Here is a 25417-nt window from a genome sequence, read left to right as displayed (position 1 = left end):
CGAACGCTCGGGGGGCTGGCGCCGGCGTCGTGCTCACGAATCCCGATAGGGAAAAACTGAGATACGCCTTGCGATTCGAGTTCAAGGCCTCCAACAACCAGGCAGAGTACGAGGCTCTGATCGTTGACTTGGAGTTGGCGAACAAGCTAGGAGCCCAAAACATGCGCATCCACTGTGACTCACAGTTGATTGTTAACCAGGTTAAAGGCGACTATGCAGCCCAGGAGCCGAACATGGTCGCATATCTGTCAAAGACTCAGAAAAACCTGGAGGCCCTATCATGGTTCGAGATAGTCTAGGTTCCCCGAGAGGCGAACATTGACGCCGACGCCCTGGCGCGCCTTGCGTAGGGATGACGCCACTCGTGGAGTACCTCAAGCGAGGAGTCGTCCCTGAAGACAAGGAAGAAGCTTGGCGCCGAAATACACTATGAGGGAGGACAACCTATTCAAGAGAGGATACTCTATGCCCCTTCTCCGATGCTTGACCGAGGTCGAGGCAAAGAAAGTGCTCTGCGAGGTGCACAAAGGGGTGTGCGGGAACCACCCCGCCGGACAATCTTTGGCCCTGAAGCTGCTAAGGCTCGGGTACTTTTGGCCTACCTTGAAAAAGGACTCCCACGAGTGGGCCAAAAGATGCAACAAATGCCAAAGGTTTGCCCCACATCCCACGCCAAGCACCAGCCCCACTGTGCCAGATCGTCGTACCTCGACCCTTCACAAAATGGGGAATCGACCACATCGGTGAGCTGCCTACGGCCCCAAGACAATACAAGCACGCGATCGTGGCTATCGACTACTTCACAAAATGGGTAGAGGCCGAACCGCTGGCAAAGATCACAGAGGCAAACACTACTAACTTCATCTGGAAGAACATTATCTGCCGCTTCGGAATCCCCGCATCAATCGTGACCGACAACGGAAAATAATTTGATAATACGCGCGTCAAGAGCATATGTGAAGAGTTGCGCATTAGCAAGACTTTCTCATCTCCCCGCCATCCTCAAGCCAACGGCTAAGTTGAGGCGGTTAACAAGACAATCAAAGAAAACTTGAAGAAGAAGCTGGAAGAGAGAAAGGGGCGTGGGCCGGAGAGCTCCCCATGGTCCTCTGGGCGTACCAGACCATCGCCCGGAACGCAACCGGCGAAACCCCTTTCACACTTGCATTCGATATCGAAGCCGTGGTACTCGTCGAGACCAAGCTGCCGACCTTTCGCATCGAAGAGTACGAAGAAGCCGCCAACAACAAAGCAATAAGGCTCGAGCTGGACCTCATAGACGTGAAGAGGACGGACGCACTCACTCGCCTTGCCACACAAAAGAGGAAGGTCGAAAAGTACTACAATTCCAAGGTCAAGCTGTGGAAATTCGCTGACGAAAGCCTCGTCCTCAGAAGGGTGTTCCAAAACACCAAAGTGCAGGGAGCGGGAGTCCTAGGCCCCACCTGGGAAGGCCCGTACCGCATGCGTTGAGCCATACACAACGGCACGTACGAGCCCGAGGATCTAGAAGGGCTCGTGTTCACTCACCCATGGAACGCGGAACACCTACGGAAATACTACCAATAGAAGCCCGCTCCCGATTTCTTTATGTTTGGTTGTTTTCATCTTATTTCCGATTTTAGTGAAATACAATTTTAAGTTTAAGCAAGGCCAACGGTCTGGGAATGTAATTTCTAACTATTTTGACATGGTAATCGGATTACATTTCACCTCGAAACCTTTATCCTATAGTGTTATAATTTCTAGTCTCCTCTACAAATACAAAAGAAACTCGGGGGGCTAACAACTAACAAGTAACAGGCGCACATTTTTCGCGCGACACCCTCGCACCATTCAACGCTTCGTGCACCGAAAGGTAGCGAGACACCAACGGGTTGGATCCGCACACCGGACCTCTGACCCTACACGTCTTTTGCGCGACGCTCTTATGCGATTCCACGCCTCACACGCCGATAGGTAGCGGGGCGTCGACTGATCGCGTCCGCGCACCTGACCGTTGATCCTGGCAGCCAAAACCCAAAACGTGATACGCGTACCGACAAGTATCGCACTCGCAAGGAACTGCGCTCGCCTCAAGCCCATTCTGGCACACGATACGCACGTCAACAGGTAGCGTACGTGCCGGAAGATGGGCACGACAGCCGTTCAGCTCGCACGGGCCGATAGGCAGCGAGTCACGAATGAATAGCGAAGACTCGCATCCGCCCGGCGAAATTGGTCTAGCCAGTGTCCGTGGAAAACCTCGCCGCCAAGTGTGGCACTAAGCCGTGCAAACCGGTTACGCTAGTCAGATTGCGCAAATCGATTACGCTAAGCATAGTAAATCGAGAAAATAAGACGCATGATAAATCGGTAAAAGCTTTAGCTAAAACAAGCAATGTTGCATAAATAACCCAACGGAAAGAAAATGAAATACGACAAATATCCAACAAAAGAAAATATAACGAATATCCGAAAAGAAAGCAAGACAAGCGCTAAACAAGTGCGCGGGAGACCAAAACAAAACCCACAACTCGGAACCAAAGTCGATCTGCTCCTCATCGGTCTCGGGCAAAGGGGCGCCCGACCCATCAGTGGCCTCTCCTTCGAGCGGGCAGTTCGTTGATTGGACTGCCTCCGCAGGAACCTAGGGACGAGGGTCCTCAACCTGCGGCGTGTCATCCAAGGGAGGAAACATGCCGTCGAAGAAGGAGAAGGTGGTCCCGCGAGATGCGTTCTCCTTCGCGGTCGCATCTCGAACCCGCACGGCCGCCGCGTAACGAGCCTCCTCCAAGGCAATGTCCCAGTCGTCCTCTAAATCCGCCTTAGACCGCACGGCGTCATCCTTCTCTTCGATGAGGGTCTACATCTCCACTAGCAGAGAATCCCTCTCCCACTCAGCCTTGACACGAGAGATCTCGCTCGCCGATAGTCGAGCATGGACGATCTTCAACTCCTCGTCTCGCCCTGAGAGCGCCCCCTGAAGCTTCCTCGTCTCTCCCAGGAAGGTGTCGGCCGCTTGCTCTGCCTTCTCCCGAGACGCCTGTTCAGCCATTCGCAATGATCTCTCGGCGACCAATTATGCGCCTAGACGAGACACCTCCTCGCGAGATCGCTTTGATTCTTCCTCGAGCGCTTGGAACTCCTGGACAGTCCAGACCCCCGCTAGAGCGACGGCATGATCGGCCGCCGCGCTCTCCTGTCCGTCTTCATGATTTGCATCCACCGCAACAAGTCTCGGAGGATGCGATCACCTCGCTCCTGGCGCGCGAGCATCTGCAAAGAAGTGTGGCGCACACACAATTAAGATGAGTATCATAGCTATGCGCAAGTCAACTAGCGGAACGTACCTTCCGGGCATCGCTGATCCCGTTCTGGAAGTATTCGATGTCGCTCGTCGTTAGGAGACCCTTAAAGTCTCGTAGGGGGGCTTCGAGAATTCCCCGGGAACATTGGCCCCTCAACTCTGCCGCCTCCGCTAGGAGCATCGAGTCCATGCCGTCTTGCGTCGCCGACGTGTGGGCACGCTTATGGCCGGAGGGTGAGCTAAGAGAGATCGACGATGATGCCTGTATCAGAGATCCCCCGCGACGAGCCTCGACTCGAGAGCGAGCCGCGGCAACAGCTTCGGCAGTAGGCTGCGCCCTCGGCACCCGCGCATGCAAACGATCCCGAACCATGGTATCTGTCACAAAAGGCGTCAGTCGGCTAGAACATAATAGTAAAGCATAAACGATAGAAAGCCGCGATAGCGTGAAAACACATATATGGTTAGTACCCCCCGCGTCGGGAAGGGGAGCGGACGAACCCCCAGCCTCAGACTCGGGGTCCTCCACGACCTCCGCGCTAAGGATAGGATGTCGAAGAGCTTTGCCACCAGGAACGAACCACCCAGTCATCGCCATCAAATCCGGAGACTCAAACAGCGACCCTTGCCGCCTCGAGTCCAAGATTGCCTTGATCACGGACGCAAGTTCGGAGTCATCGGTGTCGCCAACGAGTGAGAAATCGGCCGCGGGTCCGAACTCAAGGGGTGCCGCCCCGAAGGCAAATTCGGACACCCACACCCAAGGATACCGATGTTTCGAGGTGACCTTGGTAATGATGGAGAGACGCTTCCCGGGGGTCGCTAGATAGAAACCCGGTTTCCCCAGAACTCCTCGAACGACCACGAGATCCTGAATGTCATCTGCAGTAATGGCTCTCCTCTTCGCTCGATAGAGCATGATATGGCACGCCGCGACCACCCGGTAGAAAGATGGAGACATCTGTGACGCGTGCACTCCAAGTCGGACCAGCAATTCTTGGATTACCGGCTAAAAGGGCAACTGCAGCCCTCCGCGAAGGCTCGCCTCGTGAATGGCGGCATACCCCTTCCGTGGGCGTGTCGGGAGATCGTCAGGCAATGGTCGCAAGATCGATATCGAAGCTGGGATGTTAAAGCATTTCCTCAGGCCCAGGACGCTGGCAAGCGAGAGCGAGCTGGGGATGTCAACACCCGAGCAGTCCAGGTCACCCCGGGTTGTGGATCCCCCGACCGGGAAGGCCAAGGCTCGAGACTCCTCCTGCCCGGTCGAAGTGATTGTGGCGGTCGACAAGGTGTGGCGACTCGACGACTCGCCCGAGCCCTCGACGTTGGGAGCAATTCTCGGCTCAAAAGGTTCCTCGCGACGATCGCATGAGTGGGCCGACCGATCCCTTGCGTGCGCACCGAGCCCGGCGGGGCCTTTTTCCCGCGTGTCAAGCTCGGCAAGGTTCACCCTTCGCGCGTCCGGCCCATCAGAGACCCTCATGCACCCATCCGGCCCGGCCATGGGCCCGTCGCGCGCACCAAGCCCAGGGCCCCCAAGTCGTCCTCGCCAAGGCCCGGCCCAAGAAGGCCCCCCTCACGCTCGATTTCCCCCATTGGTTGGCAACCGGCCAGGTCACTTGGCCCAACGCGTCATGGGTAGGGCTCCCCATGCCTAGGCCCGGCCCAATGGAGGCTGGTTTGCAGGGGACTTGGGCCGGCCGCCTCGGCGCCGGCACTCCTCGCCCCCGGCGCCGGCGCCACTGCCAGCGGCGTCGCCCGCCTCTGGTGGCCCTCCACCGGCACGCGCACCCTCAGGCACGGCCGCGCCCAGGCCTCCCAAACCTCCATCGCCGCCGTCCACCTGCAAAATAGCCCCACCCGAGAGGGTGGGGTCCCTCCCAGCGCTGACCTTGGCCCCGGCGTCACTGCCCAAGGCCGACGCGCCATCTCCGGCGCCCGACTCGCCGGGCGCGGCTCCTCCCGAGGTGTGCACAAGGCTGGCCCCAGCAGCATCGCCCAGGGCCGACGCCCCGTCTCCGGCGTCCTCCCCACCAGGCGCGACGCTCCCCGGCTCGCGCGCCTCTCCGGCGTCTGTCGCGCGTGGCCGAACGCCCCCTCCTGGTCGAGGGGGATCTCCTCCGGTGGTGCCTCCAGCCCAGACAGCGCCGCCTAGGGCCGGCGCACCATCCCCCGGGCCCGCCTCGCCAAGCGCGCCCCCACCCGGGCCGTGCACATCGCCGGCGCCAGCCGGACTCGGCCAATCACCCATACTCGGTTGAGAGGGGTCTCCCCCAACACCAGCAGCAGCCTGCACGGCGCCGCCCGTGACCAGCGCGCCTTCCCCGGTCCCAGCCTCGCCGGAGGCGGCCTCCCCCGCGCTGGGCGACTCGCGGGCGTTCTCCTAGACGGCCCGGCCTGGGCGCGTGACATTCCCGGCGTGCCCATGGACCAGGCCGATCCCGCGCTAGTCGGCCCATCTCTCCTCGGTGCCCGGTGCGTCCGGGCCGGTGTCCCCTTGGCGGCACGGGCCTTTTCCGGCACGCACGTCCTCTTCCTCGCCAACCAACCACGCTTCGATCGAAGAAAACTCGCCCCCAACCATCTCTACCACGTTATTTCTCGAAGAAAACAAAGGCGGTGCGTTGTAGGTGACCGAGAGAGACGAGAATTGTGCCCAAAAACTATCCAAGTCAAAGTTTTAATTCCTGAGTAGAGGAAAAAGATCATCCTCAATGGTCCCACACCCCGACGGGTGGTTGATAGGGTCCATGGACACGTGCGCCAAGAAAAAAAAAGATAAACGCAAAAGACGAAGGCGAATAAAAAATAATTAAGCCATACCTCGCTGCGGTGAAGGGGGTAACGCTCCGACGGGCCGGCAATGACGGAATACTTTGAGTTTACCATATAGGTTGCACCCGGTGATAAACTCGGGGGGCTAATGTTACCGGCCCGACCCCGAGAGCAGCCGAACGAAGGCAAAACGACGTCAAGCGCACCCCAACGGCTTGCCCCGGCCATTGGCCAGCCCAAGAGCCAGCCTCGGCCAATGGCCGGCCCGAGGTACCCTCGGCCATTGGTCGGCCCAAGGGCCTGCCTCGCCCAATGGCCGGCCCGAGATACCCTCGACCATTGGCCGGCCCAAGGGCCCGCCTCGGCCAATGGCCGAGTCAAGGCTATACCCGGCCATTGGCCGGCCCAAGGGCCAGCCTCGGCAAATGGCCGAGTCAAGCCTACATCCAGCCATTGGCCGGCCCAAGTGTTGTCAATGGTGCCCACAAGAAGAGTTGTAGTCTTTATTTTGTACATTTGATGTAATAAAGTCTCATGAAGACTCTTGCTTGTAATTGCTTATTCATTAATAAAAAGTTGAAACGTTCATTTATTCCTCCTTGTCTATTTGAAGCTTTATGATAAAACATTAGTCTTTAGTCCATAAACAAACCTAACAACTTACGAAGAGACAAATGAAGATTTGCATGAACAAACTCTTCGTAGTTTTCTTAAAACGATATATTCACAATCTAAGGGTCAAAGGACTATTGACCTCAGTATGATTGTTAGGAGAATCTATGATGACTGGTTATGGGGCATTGAGAGTTGGAGACTCTATATTTCTTCTAGGTATCTTCCAAAGGTACTGAATTCACAAGTGCACTTCAAGAGACAAAATAAGAACAAACCATTTAACCTCTTATGTCTCGAAGTCACTACGTATGAATTGAATCATGCTTACCTTAATCCTGAAATGAGACATGCCATTTCACAGCTTACGTATTCTCATTTGAGAAAGTCAAAGTTCGGACTCACTATGTGATTCCGAACAGGGCCTATTGGTGAAGTACTAAGTTGTGAGAATGTCATGAGTAACTTTGTGAAGTTCTCATAGATATGGAATTCATGTACAAGATTGCTGAAATGCAATGTATATCACCTCATGCTTTGTTCCTTGGAATGTGAATAAATGAACTGGCCAGTGTCCAAATTGAGTCCTGACTCTTTTGGATGAAACAATGTGACTTGTTAGCTCCTCGTCAATACATTGTTTCTAACTTATTCACAAGCGACAAAGGAGTTGAGGAAATAACAGCTAGAAGGGTAAAATGGTAATTTTGTAAATCCCGACTAGCTGATGATATTCATGAAGGGTAAACACTGATAATATTATGTGGATCCACTCATTACAATTAGGTTGAATTCTTGAGTAGAAAATAAATTCATTTGAACCGAGAGATTTTCAGTGTCAACTCTTTAGTGGAGTCAGTTGACATTAAGCTAAACTTGGAAAAGGTTTGTGAACTTTTGAGTCCAAGTGTTTAGTTCAAGCTTTGTTCATTTGGATCCATGAGGTCACTGTCACGAATCACATCGAGTAGGAATAGTTAAACTGGAAGCTAAGTCAAAACAAAAACGAGACAAGTTTTTTTCGAAAATTGTCAAAAGGGTATTTTTGTCTTTTGAGACATAGGATGAAATGAATGTCAATAAATTTTTTGACATGGTCATTTGATGACAAATATCACTCGGCCAAAATTAGATTTATTGGGCCTTGTGGATTAATTTCATTTCATAAGAATTTTATTGAAAATTCTTATTGGGCCTTTTTCATGTTGTCATGAACAAATGGAAAAGCTTCTAGAAGGCCTTTCTAGATGGTTTAGGCGCCCAACATACTCAGAGGAAGAGAGAATATTTTGTGCATTAATGTATCAAGATACTTGCCAAAAGAAAAAGAGGAAACAAATTTGCATATGGATGCACTAAGGGAATCGGCCAAGAGGAGTCAAGGGAGAAGCAAACAAAAGAGGAAACAAATCCAAGGACTTACTTGGTAAGTCTTGGCCGTGCACCTCATGAAGGAAAAAGGGAAATTGGCTCATGAATATGTGATATTCTATAGAAGAGGAAACTACCTTATTGAAGGTGAGACCTCTCCTATAAATAGGAGCCTCATTCCACACATTTCATTCATCCCAAGTTCTAGAGATTTGAGAGCTTCTCTCTCTATCTTGGCCGATCCTCTCTCTCTCTCTCTCTCTCTATTCAATTTCGTTTTTATTGTTTTGGCACCTAGGTCCTCATTTGACCTAGAGTTTAGCTCTTCGACTTCAAGACTCGTTCTTAAGTCGTAGTGTTTAAAAGTGCCCACACACTAATTCCTTTTTATCTTCAGTGATTTAGTGATAGAAACTTTCGTGGTTGCTCAAGTTAGCGAGGAAAGGAAGAAAGACGTGCAATGAGGGAGACGAACGTTTTCAACCTTCCGAAGGCTCATCAACGTTCAAACTTCTAAAAAGGTTAGTAAATTTCTTATGCTCATATTAGTTTTATTTACATGTGATTGCTCTTTGTCTAGGTTAGTAAAAACTGTTTTACTTGTAAAAAGAAAATTTTTAAAATTCCGCCGCTTACCGAAGCGTAAAACTTTTTCTTAAACCCTAGATCGATTCCAACACCAAGGGCCGGCCTCGGCCAATGGCCGGGCCAAGGCTACACCCGGCCATTGGCCGGCCCTTGAGTCAAGGCTATACCCGACCATTGGCCGGCCTAGGGTACTCTCGGCCATTGGCCGGCCCAAGGTACTCTCGGCCATTGGCCGGCCCGAGGGCCTGCCTCGGCCAATAGCCGACTCAAGGCTATCCTCGGCCATTGGCCGGCCTAAGGCTTGGCTCAGCCAATGGCCGAGGATAGCCTGAATTCATAACTCACTTGTTTCTCTCAAGTCTCGGCTCTCTAAACACCTAACCTCTTTTACCCACCTCGACCCTACTAATGTTGAGCGTCGGAGAGGTAAACAGAGGCACCCCCTCTATTTCCCCTTTGTAGTTCACAATCTGTTTTCCCACTTTTTAGGTGTAAAGACGAGACAAGCATCAACAACAGCTAAGGGACGACTTGGGATACCAAGTCCGACACGCTTGAGCCCGAACGCGATCACTTGGTCCGGCCTTGGGTTGAACCGTTTGGGGCTCCTAAATCGTTGTCCGAAAACGAGCGACAACAGGATTTTTGTCAGACAAATGCCAGTTTGAACAAATAAACTCATTTCAATTTCACTCTCTATCTTCTCAATTCCTCATTCGGTCTTTCACACTCAATTCCGACGAGATATAACTAAATTCGACGTGATACGAGGGAATCCGACGAGCTAAGATAATCTAGAATGACAAAGTTTCACGTGAATTTGAGTTTTTTCTATTAAAACAAAAATATGAATTTTATCGTATAGCATCGTACATTATCGTACGATATCGTACACTATCATATATTATCGTACGTTATAATTATAATGTACATTTATAATTTGTATGAATTTTATCGTACATTAAACTTATAATGCTTCGTATCTTATCGTATTATACTGTACGGCATCGTATATTATCGTACGTTATAATTATAATGTACATTATACTGATAACGTACGATATTGTACAATGCCATACAATAGTGTATGATATAATACGATGAAATACGATACATTATAATTTTAATGTACTATAAAATTCATACAAATGAAATTGCGTTATAGTGTACAATAATATACGATAGTATACGATAATATACGATTCTATACGATAAAAGTCAATATTTTTTGGGTATTTTAAGCGGAAAAAGTCAAATTAATGTTAAATTTTGTCATTCTAAGTCATAAGCTTGTCGGATTCCATCGTATCTCGACGAATTTAGTTATATCTCATCGGAATCGAGCGTGAAAGATCGAAAGAGTGATTGAGAAGATAGAGAGTGAAAGTGAAATGAATTTATTTGTTCAAAATAGTATTTGTGTCCAAAATTTGGACAAAAGTCCATTTTTAGATATTTTTAAAATATGAGATCTAATCTTGATATTTTATTAATTTTTATGTCTATAAAATAAAATTTCTCTATCCGAATGTGTCTATGGCCAAAAATAGTGTTTTTTTTTTTTTACTATTTTTGTTGATTCGATATTCGATAGACCATGCTGTCTTATTTGACTAGCTTATGACTGAATAATTTATTTCAAATCGGTGTGAAATGTGATCTCATGTTAAAGGAACTTTGTATATTAGGTGCGAATGCGTTCGGATCATATAGTAGCTATTATTCTTGTACTGTTGTTATAGTCGGCCATCAACTTTTGGTGTAAAAAACAACCCCGATAGAATAAATGAACGAATAAATTTTGATTGTCAAAAATGTCGTTTCCTTTAATAATGGGTATGTTATTTGATAAGGTAGAAATAAAGATTGGTTTGTTTAACTCAGATATGGAATTTTTAAGCTCAATTTACAAAGAAATTTTTTAAACTTCAAATAATGGAGATAAATTTCTCTAGAAAGATTAAACCCCTTATGCAAGAAGAGATCTCAAGGTAACAAGTGCCACTCAAACTAACTGGGTGGGAGTAGCCAGAAAATATTGTTAGTAACACTAAAAATGAAAAGATGAGCATATAAATGACAGATGTAGATTCAATGTACATCATAGAGAGTCTTTCTAACTTTGTCAAACCGAAATTCATTACGCATAAAAAGAAAAAAAAAAATTGATTAGGGTAGTCTTGACTCTCGAGAGACTAAGTTCACTGTCTTATACAAGACGCCTATGGCATATATGCCACATTTCAAGTTTCCCATTTTATCAAAAAGTATAAACACAAGAGAAATTTCATTAATTGGGCTTAATAAGCCATTAAATATCAAGATTAGACTCTAATATTGAAAAATATCCAAAAATGGAATTTTGTACCATAATAGGGCAAAAATACTCATGTCTTCTATTTGAACTCATTCGCGCCTCTCTCTCTCTATTTCACTCGTTCACTTCAAAACAAAGAAAAAACAAAAACTCCTACGATATTGTACGACGGCATACGATCTTGTACGAGCCAGTACGATATAATACGATAGAGGACGATGGCGTACGATGGAAATGCTTCAATCTTCGGCGACGGTGAAACACAGAAATCCCGAACTCAAAAATCATCTAAAAAGGTAAGTTTTCAACTAATTTGTTGTTAAATGTCTTTGGAAATAGTTAGAATATGGTTTATGAGTTAGTATTAATCTTATTTGAGTTGATTTGAGTTGATTTGGGTCGGATTTAGAATGTTAGGGTTTGAAATTAGGACCAGTGTACGATGAGATTGATGCATCGTACGATGGCGTACGATGCTGTACGATGTCGTACGATGCTGTACGATGTCGTACGATGAAATTCATAGAGCTGTACGATGCGATACGATGGTGTACGATGGGTTTAAGTTTTTTTTTTTAAAAATAGTCGTACGATGCGATACGATATCGTACGATGTCGTACGATGTTGTACGATGCGATACGATGTTGTACGATAGTTTTAAAAAAATTAAATTTTTTTGTTTTACGATGTTGTACGATAGTTTTTATATGATTCTATACGAGTCTGTACGATGCCATACGATGAATTGTGATTCTGACCTAATTTTGTTGTTTTTTTAGGACAATTTGAACTACATATACAACGTCTCATTCCCGGGGCGTATCACCTACGGTGGGACGGGGATCTTGAAGCTGGTACGGAGGAGATTCGATGAGCTCGGGATAAAAGAACGAATCCTCGGGACTCCATTCGAGCAATTTTTTATGGAGAGTGAGCTTGGTTTCTCACCGGTGCTCGTACATACTCTCCTTCAGAAGAAGATCGAAGCGACGGTATGGGGGGAGATACATTTTGGTATCGGAGGTAAACGAGTACGATTTGGACGCCTCGAGTACGCACTCGTCTCGGGGATGAGCTATGAAGACGGTCCGACCAAAGCCGAACAAGACGAGCGAAACAACGATCGATTGATCACGGACCACTTGAACGGCGTTGTCGGAAGCAAGTTGAGCGCGTTGATCAACGCGTTCATCATATGTCAAAGCCATGACGATGCGTTCAAGCTCGGGCTGCTCGTATTCGTCTATGGGTATCTTCTGGGGCAGCCGGCCAACAAAGCCATCGAAAAAAGGTGGCAGAAATTTCTATACATCGTTCAAGACCTCCCCTTCTTCTTCAAGATGCCTTGGGGAAATTTGAGTTGGGCGAAGACATATTCCAGCCTCTCGGTGAACCTAAGGCGTTATCACGAGACGCTGCAAAAGAAGTTGAAGGACAAGCCGGACGTGGCAGAGAAAGAGGCCAAGTACACATTGACGGGTAATCTACATACCCTTCATTACTAGGCGTACGAGGCTATCCCAGAGATCGGGATGAGGTTCGGGTTGAACCAGGGGATTCGTGTGCCCAGGATGCACTCGTGGTCTAGTAATGTGGTCATAATGGGCAAAGACATCGAGGCCGTCCTGAATAAAAAAACGGTAACTTTTTATTATTAATGTATTTTACATTATTTTGGAATATTGGTAACGTTTATTAATGTATTATAGGTGGGTGTTCTTCAAATGCTGAGACCAAGGGCACCAGAGAAAGAATTTTTCACTCTCCTCGAGACACAGACGAGAAAATGTCTGTATCCCATAGACGTCGAGGGAGAAGATGCGACAGATCCGCGAGATATCGAAGAAGAAATAGATCGAGTCGCGACTGTTGCAGAAGATGTCATCGTCGGAGACACTGACGACGAACACGTGTCAGACACTCCCGGTGTTGGACTTGGTAGTCCGACCACTCCCGCAATGGGATCGAGGCCCACACCGACCACTCCCGCAATGGGATCGAGGCCCACACCGACCTCTCGCCCCGACATTCCCGAGCCCTTTTTCATAACACGGGAAATGTGGGAAGAAATGCGAGCTTCCCAAGAACAACTGCGAGCATCCCAAGAACAAATGTTGCAGTCACAAGGGATAGTCTTACGTGCTCTTAGCAAGACCGGCCGTAGAATTGAGCGCATCAGGGATATCCAGGTTAGATTTAAATCAAGTTATATTTAAGTTTAAATTTCATTTTAGAGTTAAGTTTAAATATAATTTAACATTTTAAAGTTGAGTTTAAATTTTATTTTAACGTTTTAGAGTTGATTTTAAATTTAATTTAACGTTTTAGAGTTAAGTTTAAATTTAATTTAACGTTTTAGAGTTGAGTTTAAATTTAATTTAACATTTTAGAGTTAAGTTTAAATATAATTTAACGTTTTAAAGTTGAGTTTAAATTTTATTTTAACGTTTTAGAGTTGAGTTTAAATTTAATTTAACGTTTTAGAGTTAAGATTAAATTTAATTTAACGTTTTAGAGTTGAGTTTAAATTTAATTTAACGTTTTAGAGTTAAGTTTAAATTTAATTTAACGTTTTAAAGTTGAGTTGAAATTTCATGTTACTTTACTTTAATTTAACGTTGTAAAGTTAAGCTTAAATTTAATTTAACGTCTTAGAGTTAATTTTAAATTTAATTTAACGTTTTAGAGTTAAGTTTAAATTTTTGTGACAAGTTTAAATTTCGTGACATATTTTATTACTTTGACTTGCAGCTTGATATGTGGAAGAGGCTGAACATTTTGTTCGAGGAAGAAACGGGCTTGCCTAGGGGTGATATTCCCACGACCCAAGCTGATGGTCGTCGTAAACGCCGGACCCCTCCTCCTCCTCCTCCTCCGGCGGCTGGTCAAAAGCCGGCGTCTTCATCGCACGAGCCAGAGCCGTCTTCTACGCATCGCGAGTCATCGAAGAAGTCGAAGAAGCCGTCTTCTACGCATCGCGAGTCGTCGAAGCGATCGGAGATCAGGCCGGTGACTTCGCCCAGGTTGTCGACGTCTTCGTCGAGTCCTCGTCGAGAAGACATTCCGGAGAAGCAACGCCCGCTCACAACTCCGCTTAAAAGGAAAAACCACAAGGCACAGCTTACTCCGCCACGTCCAGACCGGCAAGTGCGACAGAAGTCGTCGCATTGGGCCGATTTCACTGATCCGACGAGGCCCAAGTATTCAGAAAAGCTGATCCCCAAGTTCAAGCCGTTGAAGGACGCGAAGCTAAAAGAGTTTGATAATTTCGTTAAGTGGTTGCGGACAAAAAAGTGGGACGACAAGTTCATGGAGTCTGCTCGCCTGAAGACGTGCAACGGAGACACGAATTTCTTCGACACGATATTGACAGAAACCACATGGCTACATGATTCGGTACGTTATTAATTATATAATTTAACTTTCCATATCAATTTAAAATAACGCTATATGTTGGTTATGTCTCAGCATATTGATGCTATAATTCACATTATTCGGGCTCGCCAACTCTCGATAGATATCGGCAAGACGTCCGAATCATGGATTGTCGGTGGGTCCAGCACGTGTACGGCCGATTCACCATGGAAGAAGCAAACATCAAGAAGGCCATCGAGCTGGGGACAGAGCCTGAACCCGTGGACTGGGACATGAGGGCAACTATTACCCCGATGACTGGGTATAGGGACACCGATATTTTGCCTTGGGATGGTGCTCGTGAGATCCTGTTCGTCGTGAACTTCAAGAACCTTCATTGGTTCACATTTCGGATCGACATCAAGGCTTGGACCATTACCGTCCTCGACTGCCAAAAGGATCTCATGCAGTCGTCGAATAATCAAAAGGACTTCACGGAGATGATGGAGGTACGTAAAATGTTATGTTATTCACAATTATTACCTTTATTTGTGGTTCATTAAATTATAAGGGTTACTTAACATTGTTAAAATGTTTATTATTCAGACTTGGAGTCGAGCATTTGCTAGGGTTGTGACCATAGGTGGTTTCTTCAAGAACCATCCCAGCTCTTACCGGGAGAGTGAGCACAGTGAAATTAAGCTCACTTACCCGACGTGGCTCGTCGATGAAAATGTCCCACAATGTGCATACAGGTAAACATGTTGACATTTTTTGTTACAAGTTTTTTGACAAGTTTATTGAACTTTTTTTTGACAAGTTTTAAATTTGTTTTTTTTTACAAGTTATGAGATTCAATTTTTTTTTTAAATTTATTTTAGAAGTTTGTTTTTTTGTTACAAGTTATGATATTCAATTTTTTTTTAAAAGTTATTTTACAAGTTTGTTTATTTATTTTACAAGATTTTTTACACGTTATTTTAAAAAGTTTTTTTACTAGTTAATTGAACTTTTTTTTAGTAGTTTTAAACAATTATGTTTTTATTGACAAGTTATTTTAGAAGTTTTTTTTTTCAAGTTATGTTTCAACTTTTTTTGACAAATTCTTTTACTTATTCTTGTGTTGTAGCGGTGATTGCGCGATGTTCGCAGTGAAGTATGTCGAGCACATAGTACTGAACGAATTATTTGACACTCTTCAAAGTGTCAATATGAGAACGTTCAGGAAGAAATGGTGCGTGGACTTATTCTACAACAAACTTATCCCGTGATTTTGTATTTTCGGATGTTTATTTTTTATCTTTTTGGTTTCTATGTAATAGTACCTTATAAACATATTATCGAGATGGTTTGTTGACTATTGATTGAATATGTTTTTTTATTGTACCTTATAAACATGTAATTTTATAATCTATATAAAGACTATATCAGTATTCAATGAAAGAGATTCACACAAAAAAAAACATCACAAATTCACACATTCACAGAGGGTTTAGAACTCGAGACATTTGTGGACGAAAACGAGTCTTGGGACAAAAGCGAGTTGAGATCTTCGTCGTTGTCACAGAGTTGAATCGAAAAAAAGTCCATGAGATGGATGACACTCCATTAACCAAAATAAACAGGTAACTCAAATAAACGTTAAAGTTTTAAACTTAAAAATAAAAATAACACAAAGTCTAAAGTTTTAATCACTACAAGTGCATGTTTTTCTGTTATGTCCCCTACCACCACATTTCCCGCATTTTCGTTGGACAACAATCTTTTCGCCTTGAGATGGGTATCGATTAATTCTTCTTCTTCCTTGTTTACTTTTCTTCGGTCGACTGGCTTGCTTCTTTTCAACGGGTTACGAAACTTTCATGTTTTTTATCTCATCCGGGACATCCCATTTATCTTCATTGCCAACCGGATATATGGCTTCCTTGTACATCGAAATCCACGTCTCCTTCAAATAAAAGTCACTGCATAACGAGTACACGTCCACACTTAGATGTTGGGCTGCTGCGATAGAATGCTCGCACGGGATATTCAATTGTTGTGGTAGTCCGCAAGTGCATGTCTTCGCCATAAGGTCTACATCGAAATCACCTCTTGCGTCTTTGACATGACATTCATATAGACAAAGCCCGTACGCATTGACGAACTGTGCCTTATTATTTAGCTGTGCGAGATCATTTTGCCACGTTGGTGTCAATTTTGTGTTCAACTTGTTCGCTATCTCTTCTCGTTCAAAAAACCAAGTTTGGAGTGTGAATCGAATAAACTCGAGCAACGTCGTAATGGGAAACGTCCTAGCATTCCTTGTTTTGTTGTTGAAGCTTTCTGCGTTGTTGCTCGTCATTAGGTCGTACCTATATAAAACATACTTGATTTATATAATCAACGACATAAAAAATTCAGTACAAAAGAAGTTCTAGACTTTTACCGTTTTCCAGGAAAGAAAGCTCTGGCCCACCGATCGACACCAACTTCTTCGAGATACTTTGCCATCTCGACATCCTTACGTCTCAACTGTCTAAAATTAGCTTCGAATGCTGTTTTACTGAAGGGGTAAGCCGCATCGTAAAGTTGAAAGCGACAATGGTCTGCCTTGAACTTGTGTTGGACATTCAGTTGTAAATGATGGTAACATGCTCCGTGAGGGATACCAGGAAACACAACCTCGACACCATGTATGATGCTAACGTGGCGATCGGATATGAACGCCAAATTAGGTATGTCTTCACCGATAGCTTCTCGCAATCTTCTCAAAAACCAAATCCAAGAAGCATGACACTCGCTATCTACAACTCCAAATGCAAGTGGATATAATTGTGAATTCGCATCTATTGCAATTGCGCAAAGCAACTGTCCCCCGTATTTTGTCTTCAGAAATGCACCGTCCAATGCTATGACCGACCGACATGCTTTGAAGCCTCTACGACACGCCCCAATGGAAAAGAAAGCATACTTGAATTTGTCACCATCTTGCACAAAGTCTGTTAACGTCCCAGGATTGTTTTGCTTCAACATGTACAGCCAAGACAGTAACTTTTGGTACGATTGTTCCGGCGTACCCCGCACGTACCCAATAGCTTTCTCCCTGGATCTCCAAGCTTTCAAATACGATACGTTCACACCCCATCTTGTCTTCACTTCTTCCCTGACGTTATGCGCCGAATACTCCGCCATAGAGTTAATTGAGTACTTGTCTTTAAATACGTGACCGATGACCCATGGTGCCGCTCCTCGATGACCCTCTGTTCGAACAACACGCCCACATGAGTGTTTACCATCGTACGACGTAATCTCCCACATCTCAGACCACTGCACGACACCCCTCAACCTCCATGTGCATCTCTCGTCTTTGCATAGAACATACCATCTCTTTTTCGAAGAAGATTTCACTCTAAATTCGAAATTATGTTTCAACGCGTACAAGTGGATATGTTTCTTCAGTTCATGCTTGTTTTCAAATTGCTGCCCAATATATATTTCTTCTGAGCTACCTGTTAGTTTCAAAGGTTAGTTAAACAATAGGTAGTTTCATATTATACTTGAATCTCATTTGAATCCACTTAAATTACCTGTAGAAGAATGACTTGGATAATGACTCGGGTTTTACTTCACAACATCATCGGCGGTGAACTCGGGTGCTTTCCATGAATAAGGAACGATAGGTGATCCGATCATCAGAGGCTCACGCTGACATTGACCCGATGGTTCACAATGACCCGTTGGTACCGTAAACGTTTCCACAAATTCTTCATATTCTTCGGGATTGGCGAATTCTTCAAATTCTTCACCTCTACCATTGTTATCTCCGTCATATCCGTCACTATTCTCTTCATCACCATCGCCACCTTCGTTTTCATCACCTTCGCCACCTTTGTTTTCATCACCTTCGCCACCTTCGTATTCATCACCATTGTGTCCATCATATTCGTCACTGTTGTGATTACAATCTCTATCACGCCTGTATACTTCGTCACCGTTTTCGGCACCCTTGTACTCGTTAAACAAGTCATCGTCACAGCCACCGTCTTTGTTTTCAATTACAGGATCATTTTGTCGATCCTCGATAACAAGAGTATTCCGTCTCTTCTTCGGTTCATTGCGAGACACCATTCCAACTTCCACATATTTCCCTTTACATACTCCTCGATACGCAATAGGTGCAATGATCTGTTTCGGTACCAAACTTACACAAAGTGGAAATCTATTACGATATTTGTGCTTCATAAAATGCGAAACATCACCATTGTCCTTCAATACGGCAGGACCCAGCGGAATTGTACGGATTGTGTATGGGACTTCGAGTTTTAAGTCGAACGCGAATCTGTCTAACTCGAACTTCTTGTATAACAAATCTACTAACTCCGTGTACGTTACCTCTTTCAGAACTACGAATGCACGAAATTCTGCATTGGCGAAAACCCATTGGTGTCCTTCCTTCTCCCAAGTGCCGTTAATCATGACAAAAACTGCAAAAAACAGTCAATCTATGCAAAATTATCTTCTATATCGTACAACATCATACAGTATCATACATCATCGTACAGTATCGTACAACATCGTACAGAATCGTACAGAGATGCATCATACAGCATCGTACATAACGCAATTTTTTTTTTCTAAATTTCATCGTACAAAAAGTTAAATCTCATCCTACCACATCGTATACCATCGTACAAACAAGTTAAACCCAGATTTTGGACTTTGTTTTCATATCTGATCGATTTTTTTTGCTACATTTTATCATATACAATCATAAACTTTGTAAAAATGATTAAGTTAGTAATCTTACCCATGATTCTTTTGAAACCCGCTTAAGTAGAGAGGATTTGAGTGGATTTGAGTGTGATTGAAATGATAAAAATGAAGAATGAGAGATGTATAGGGTTCAGAGAGGTATTTTTATCCGATTTTGGATCAAAAATCCATATTTAGATATTTTTAAACATTAGGTCTAATCACCGATATTTCTTATGAAATTTCTCAACACAAATAGTCACATGCTCTTTCGGTCTTTCTACGATATTGAATATAATATAATAATATGGGTGTTCATAGACTCTCTTCTCAACTATATAATACCTTCTTGTCCAGCCCATGTATATTAATAATTTCATCATCATCTCTCTGTCTCTCTCGCTTGGTTCACATTTTCAAGGGAAATCGAAATAGGAAAACAAGGGTTTTCCCCTTTATGGAACTGGGTTTAATGTTTTCTGAGAAACCCTAGATTCTATAGTGGGAGGAATAGTAGCGAGACGAGCGTTCAGATCTGAGGGCAAATGGGTTCTTAAGTTTGCTGATATATATGATGTTATATATGTGTGTGTGTGTGTGTGTTAAGGGGGTGAAATGAAAAACCATGAAATAGCTGACAGAAGAGAGTGAGCACAAACCGGTAAATGTATGAAATACATTCGTCGGTGTGTGCTCACTCATCTTTCTGTCGGCTTACTCTTTCGCCGACCATTCTCAATTCCCTTTTGGTCTCTTCAATTTTATCTTTTCTTCTCTCTTTTAGAGACTAGTGGTTGAGAATTGTTGGTTAGATTTTTACGCAGTATATGTTTATATATATATATATATATATATATGTATGTATGTATGTATGTATGTATAAATAGATAAACATGTTATATGAGACATTGGGTTAAAGCTTAAGCAGCCTTTGACGAACTTTGCCATACGATTGCACAATGATCTATGCATATATGTATTCTGATTTATGTCTCTTTGCTTGTTTTGTCTTCTTGATCATGCTTGGTATGGGGATATTTTTAAGTTAGCCTTGAACATTGAGAAACATAAAAGGAAAAATAATTGAACGAAGAAAAAGTTGTCTTCTATGCTTATTATTATTCATCTGTTGCTGTTTTTATTATTGTTCATATGTATTTTGATTAATGTAAATTTGCATATGTTTTATGTTCTATCATATGCTTAATATGTGGATACTTTTACATTAGCCTTGAACATTGAGAAACAAAAAGGTAAAGAAATTGAACGAAGAAAAGTCGTCTTCTGCTTTTAAGTTTTTATTTTATTTATTTATTATTATTATTTTTAATCTATTGCTGAGTTTTGTATTTTTTTTTCTTAGTTCCTTTTGGTTGGTTTTTCTTTTGGGTGCTTGGTTTGCTTTGTTGGATCAGATGAGCTTTTATTTTGTATATAAAAAGAGTAGATAAGTTCTAAGACAATTTCGTAACGGAGTCATTCTAGAACGTTCTGATTTGTACAATATATAATCAAAACTAATAATTCGTCACCAAAGCTATAATTCTTGTTTAATATAGCATATGTTTTTCTATTGTTGCTAATTCCTATATACATGGGACGAAAAAAAAAAATCATCCGTAATTGACTAGTTTTGTTGCTAATTAGTGATTGAATTGTTTGCTTTTTTCACTGTAGTTCTTTATTTCTTTTTAGTTTACCGGCCAATTATGTTTATGTTTTAATAATTCAAAGCCATGACTTGACACTTGATTTAAGTTTATCTTTCTGTTGAAATCCCTAATCTTGTGCTTTCAATAATATTATATTATTATGTCATCATTAATTAATTATATAGTAGATTTGATAGCGTGACTTTTGATGGTCCTTCGTCCTCTTCAGATTTCTTGAAGAAAAGGTACACACACCGCTCCAGGTTCACTGTTCATGTAGCAGAAATAAATATTAAAAGAACCCTCCAATTCAAAATAAGATTTTTTTTTTAAAATTTATTTTTGGCCAATTTACAATCGACCGAAACCATTCTTTTAATTTTTTTTTTATTTATTTTTATTTTTATTTTTTAAAATTTTTCGCTTTTGACATCTTCTATTTCGGAACCCTTCTATTTCCCTCAAGCCATGCAAAGGTTAGAGCTTTAACAAACCCAATACTTTCCTTCTTTATTTTTGTAGTTATTTATTAATAATTTTTTTTTTCTTTCTATATGTTCAGATATATAAAGATGGGAATTGGAAAGCGTGGGTCAACTCTCAAGCTTTTATTATCAAATATGGAAACTATTTCTTGTTTCCTCATCTCGGCAGATTCCCAATCTACTATTGCCATGAGTCAAGCGTTCGACGAGGAAAGTCTAGGCATGAAGGTTAAACGAAATATGTTTTAATTAATTTGATTAGCAGATTTGATTTGATATTTCCGTAGTTTCCCGTTTGGGATTTTCGTAGTTATAAATTATAACAATTTTATCTCCGTCAGTCCAGTGTTTCCAATTACCTAACTCTAAATATTTGGTTTTGGTTACAGAAGTTCTTGTGTTTTGCGTTAGGAAGCAAAGGGCTAATAATCCAGGTAGAGATGCTAATTTGTTTTTCACGTTGTGGATTATGGCACTATTGAATCTTTGATTTTATGTGTTACTTCCTCTCTGCGCTCTTTTGAGATTTAGAAGGTAAAGTTTTGGGATTGTTCAGGTTTGTTCAAGTAAATATGCAATTTGTTGAGAACTTATTTCAGTTTAATCAAAGCACTATATTTCTCTAATTGAAAGCGGCGAAGCTCTTCTGTGAATGTATTGCTTTGAATAAAGAAAGTAGTCATTGTTAGTTTTTCTCAAGTCATTATAAATTGATTTCCCTCATGCCCTTGTTTTATATTGGCGGTGAAAGAGAGTTCATAATCCCTCAGTCATGGTACTGACATGCCAAAAGTGAAATATTGTTATCTTATACATGGTACGATAAAATGCGTTTGATTCTCAATATATAGTATATTCATAATTCTTACAAGCTAGAATAAATAGTTTATATTCCGATTTTTAGTTATCATCTTAATTCTATTACATACATCAACATCAGACATTTAAGTAAAGCAAATCTGTCTACTTTTAGAAATTGACATATTGTTTTGAAATTATATTCCTTGCTTGGCATGTTATATGACTACAGTAGTAGTTTTCTCTGGCTTGAGCTTGTCTTATGCAGTATATTTGTCATCTTGACATGGTTGTTTCAAATGTTCAGATTATGCATTGAATGATCTTCTACTAGTTTTGAAGTACAAGTAATTTTTTTCTTTTACTAGGTTACACATTGTATGCAGATGTGTTAATTTTGAATCCTTGATAATGTGAAGGAATCCTTGATTTTTCTTCCGGCATGTGCTAGTAAATGATTTTCGGAAATATTACAAGTTGCAAAAGTGAATAAAATTGTGGCTTTTTTACAAGATATTTCAAAGTCTTATTGTTTGCTTGTACTAGATTTCTTTTTTGGTTCTTTGATTCCTTTCAAGATCGTAGTGTTTGTCACACAATATGATTCGGCTTTATTCCTTTTAGGTTTCAATTTCATGCACATATAGGAAAGGGATGTGTTAGGAAGAGTATTTGGTATGTTTATAATTTTAAGAGGGAACGAAAAAGGGCATATTTGGGATAATGGCGGAGTAAGAGATAAAGAGAGCTACTCATGAATCGAGGCACAAAAATAGCAGAAAACAATGAAAAAAATAGATGAATATAATGCTTAGTTCAGGTGACTAACTAATTAACAAGATAAATTCATATGTTGTTTGCTATGTTCGTTGTTGATTTTTTGGCTGGCGATTGTCTCGATTTTTATTCTCCACGAGCAATAACAGATGAAGGATATCTAGCCGAAGATTTCGGTTACATGTTAAGCTTACTATTTATTTTTTTATTTTTTATTTTTTTTAATAAGTTTTTTTAGAAAACGTGTTTAGAATTTGTGTTTATGTGCTTTATATGTGAAACTTTTTTGCTTGATGTTTATACTTTAATTGTTCCTATATCTGACTTTGAGAAAACAATCATACTTTGGCTGTAGAAAGGGTCAACATCAACGTGATCTATGTATTGTAAAGGGAACAAAAAACACCAAGATATGATTTTAATAAAAATTTAGGAGATGTTTGCCATATATTTAAGTTCGAAAGTTTTTGAGTTTACATTGAATTCTAGAAACGCAAGTATAGCTCATCTCATGAATTCGTTTTTCAGTATATTCATTTGTATGTTTGGTATAACGTTTGAAACCCTCTTCGAATGCTCAGCATGTTTTATTTATATGTTAATCTTTCCTTTCCATATGTATCAATTTTTTTATAATAATATTACCGGGTCTCGTTATGTACTAGTTTTATTAGCAGGTCTCTAATTTCGGTTTTTCATGCTTCTAATTTTTGTCCTTTTCTTCAATAACGTTGTTTTCCGTTTTGAAGCTGAAAGCGAGAAACACAATAAAGTGCTGTAATTGATGATGCTTTTGTAACAAAATTAGATATCTTTGTTTCAACTTTTTATAATCAATCAAGACTCGCTACAGATGATTTAAGCTTTAAATTGATTCTCTCTGTGCATTTTTATTGTGAAAATATTTTTATGCTAATGCAGTGTAAACCTAAAGATATGGCTTGGCTTTACCATATAGTAACATGTTAGGCTTTTTGTATGTATAAATTACTTTCAATATCGGCTCTTGCCTCTTGTAATGCTTGATCATTCTCTTTCTTTATCATTATTTATACTCTTGACCTGTGCGTAATACCTATAATTATCTCGCCTAGCTGGTAATCTTTTGCATTATCTCATATCAAATGTGGTAATACAAATTGTTAGCATAATCACGAGTGTCGTTTACACCAAATAACTCGTTATATTGATAAAAACCTGTACTTTTTCTTGTGACGCAAGGCTCGATTCCGTAGCGATCGTGATGATGATGATGATGGAAGAGGAGAAGACGGCGAAGAGGCGGGTCCCGGAGAGCTCGACGGGGTACAAAGGGGTGGTGATGCAGCCGAACGGACGGTGGGGCGCGCAGATCTACGCGGACCACCGCCGCGTCTGGCTCGGCACCTTCAAGTCCGAGCTCGAGGCCGCTGCTGCCTACGATGCAGCCGCGCTCCGCCTCCGCGGCGCCGAGTCCCACCGCAACTTCCCGCATGCCGCCGCCACCTCGAACGAGTGCGACTTCCAAGCGGGCCTCGCCACCGATGCCCTCCTCACCATGATCCGCGACGGCTCATACCAGGCCAAGCTCTCTGACTTCCTCCTTCGCGGAAACCCTAAAAATCCTCGGATCGAGGGCGGGGGGGCGGGTGTGGTCCCCGCGGGGGCGTTCCGGCAGCTGTTCCAAAAGGAGCTGACGCCGAGCGACGTGGGGAAGCTGAACCGGCTGGTGATACCGAAGAAGCATGCGATGAGGCACTTCCCAGCGGTGGAGATGGGCGCGGTGCTGGCGTTCACGGACGCGGAGATGCGGCCGTGGAGCTTCCGGTACTGCTACTGGCGGAGCAGCCAGAGCTTCGTGTTCACGCGTGGTTGGAGCCGCTTCGTCAAGGAGAAGCGGCTCCGCGAGAACGACACCGTTGCCTTCTACTCGTGTGACTCTGGCCTCGTCATCGGGGTCGTCCGGGCCGGGGCCGCCGAGCCTGACTCCACGCCTACTTGGGGTGCCCAGGCACATGCCCGTGAGTTGGTTGAGGAGGCTGAGAATAGTAAGCCCATTGGTATAAGGCTGTTCGGTGTCCAAATCAATGCATGAGATTCCCCATCTTTTAGTTCTTTTTTGGGTTCATGGATCTTTCCCACCCTTTAAATTTCATATGGTTCTAAGTTTTAGTCTGAGCTGTGTAATAATGAGGGGACATGTCTTAGCTTGTAATTTGCTACACGATCTTCTCGATGTTGATTGGTAGATAGTTGAGTAATTCAGTGAGCCTGAGAAATTTTATCTAGATGTTTTTAAGCCCATCTAATCTGTCTCAACCATCTATATGTTTGGCTCAATCAGCTCGAATTGCTGGATGGATTTATACGATTTCAAATTATGAATTTGTAAAATAGTTAAGGTTTGTCAATGTGTAATAATCTGGTTTCAAAATTTTTTTACACTAAAATTAGTTTTTTTGAAAGTGATAAATTGTTTATAATAATCGTCAAAAATTTTAATTTTGTCTATATATAAAAAATTGAAAACATAAATTTGGTTATCTGACTGAAAAGTTGAAATTTTGGTTATTTTGTTAATCAATAAAGTTTTAAATGACTATTTTTTTACAATATTTTTTTTAGTGGGGTTAGCAAGTAATTTACATTGAGGCTGACAAAAAAAAAAAAAAAAAAGGGAAT

At 42.9% G+C, this 25417-nt stretch overlaps 1 protein-coding gene across 2 annotated transcripts; it reads left to right on the top strand.

Annotated features, from left to right (window-relative positions):
• Nucleotides 1–19368: 19368 nt before the first annotated feature.
• Nucleotides 19369–25037, top strand: LOC149397574 (AP2/ERF and B3 domain-containing transcription factor At1g51120-like). Of its 2 annotated transcripts, none has more exons than XM_089614039.1 (4): nucleotides 19369–20941; nucleotides 21259–21409; nucleotides 21571–21615; nucleotides 23978–25037. In XM_089614039.1, the coding sequence occupies exon 4, from the start codon at nucleotides 24000–24002 to the stop codon at nucleotides 24828–24830; it is 831 nt and encodes a 276-aa protein (XP_089470165.1). In that variant the 5' UTR covers nucleotides 19369–20941; nucleotides 21259–21409; nucleotides 21571–21615; nucleotides 23978–23999; the 3' UTR covers nucleotides 24831–25037. The 2 variants fall into 2 exon arrangements, with proteins under 2 accessions (XP_089470165.1, XP_089470166.1); XM_089614040.1 differs by lacking the exon at nucleotides 19369–20941 and adding an exon at nucleotides 20951–21172.
• The last annotated feature ends 380 nt before the right edge of the window (nucleotides 25038–25417 follow it).

The sequence above is a fragment of the Urtica dioica genome, chromosome 5, assembly GCF_054948205.1.
Source record: "Urtica dioica subsp. dioica isolate 48M chromosome 5, U.dioica_male_clone48M_v1_H2, whole genome shotgun sequence".
Taxonomy (NCBI): Eukaryota; Viridiplantae; Streptophyta; class Magnoliopsida; order Rosales; family Urticaceae; genus Urtica; species Urtica dioica.
The sequence above is the reverse complement of the archived record's forward strand: the minus strand, read 5'-3'. Positions and strand labels throughout refer to the sequence as shown.

Coding starts and splice junctions, on each gene's coding strand:
- LOC149397574 (XM_089614039.1), top strand. CDS start 24,000: ATGATGATGATGATGGAAGAGGAGAAGACGGCGAAGAGGCGGGTCCCG.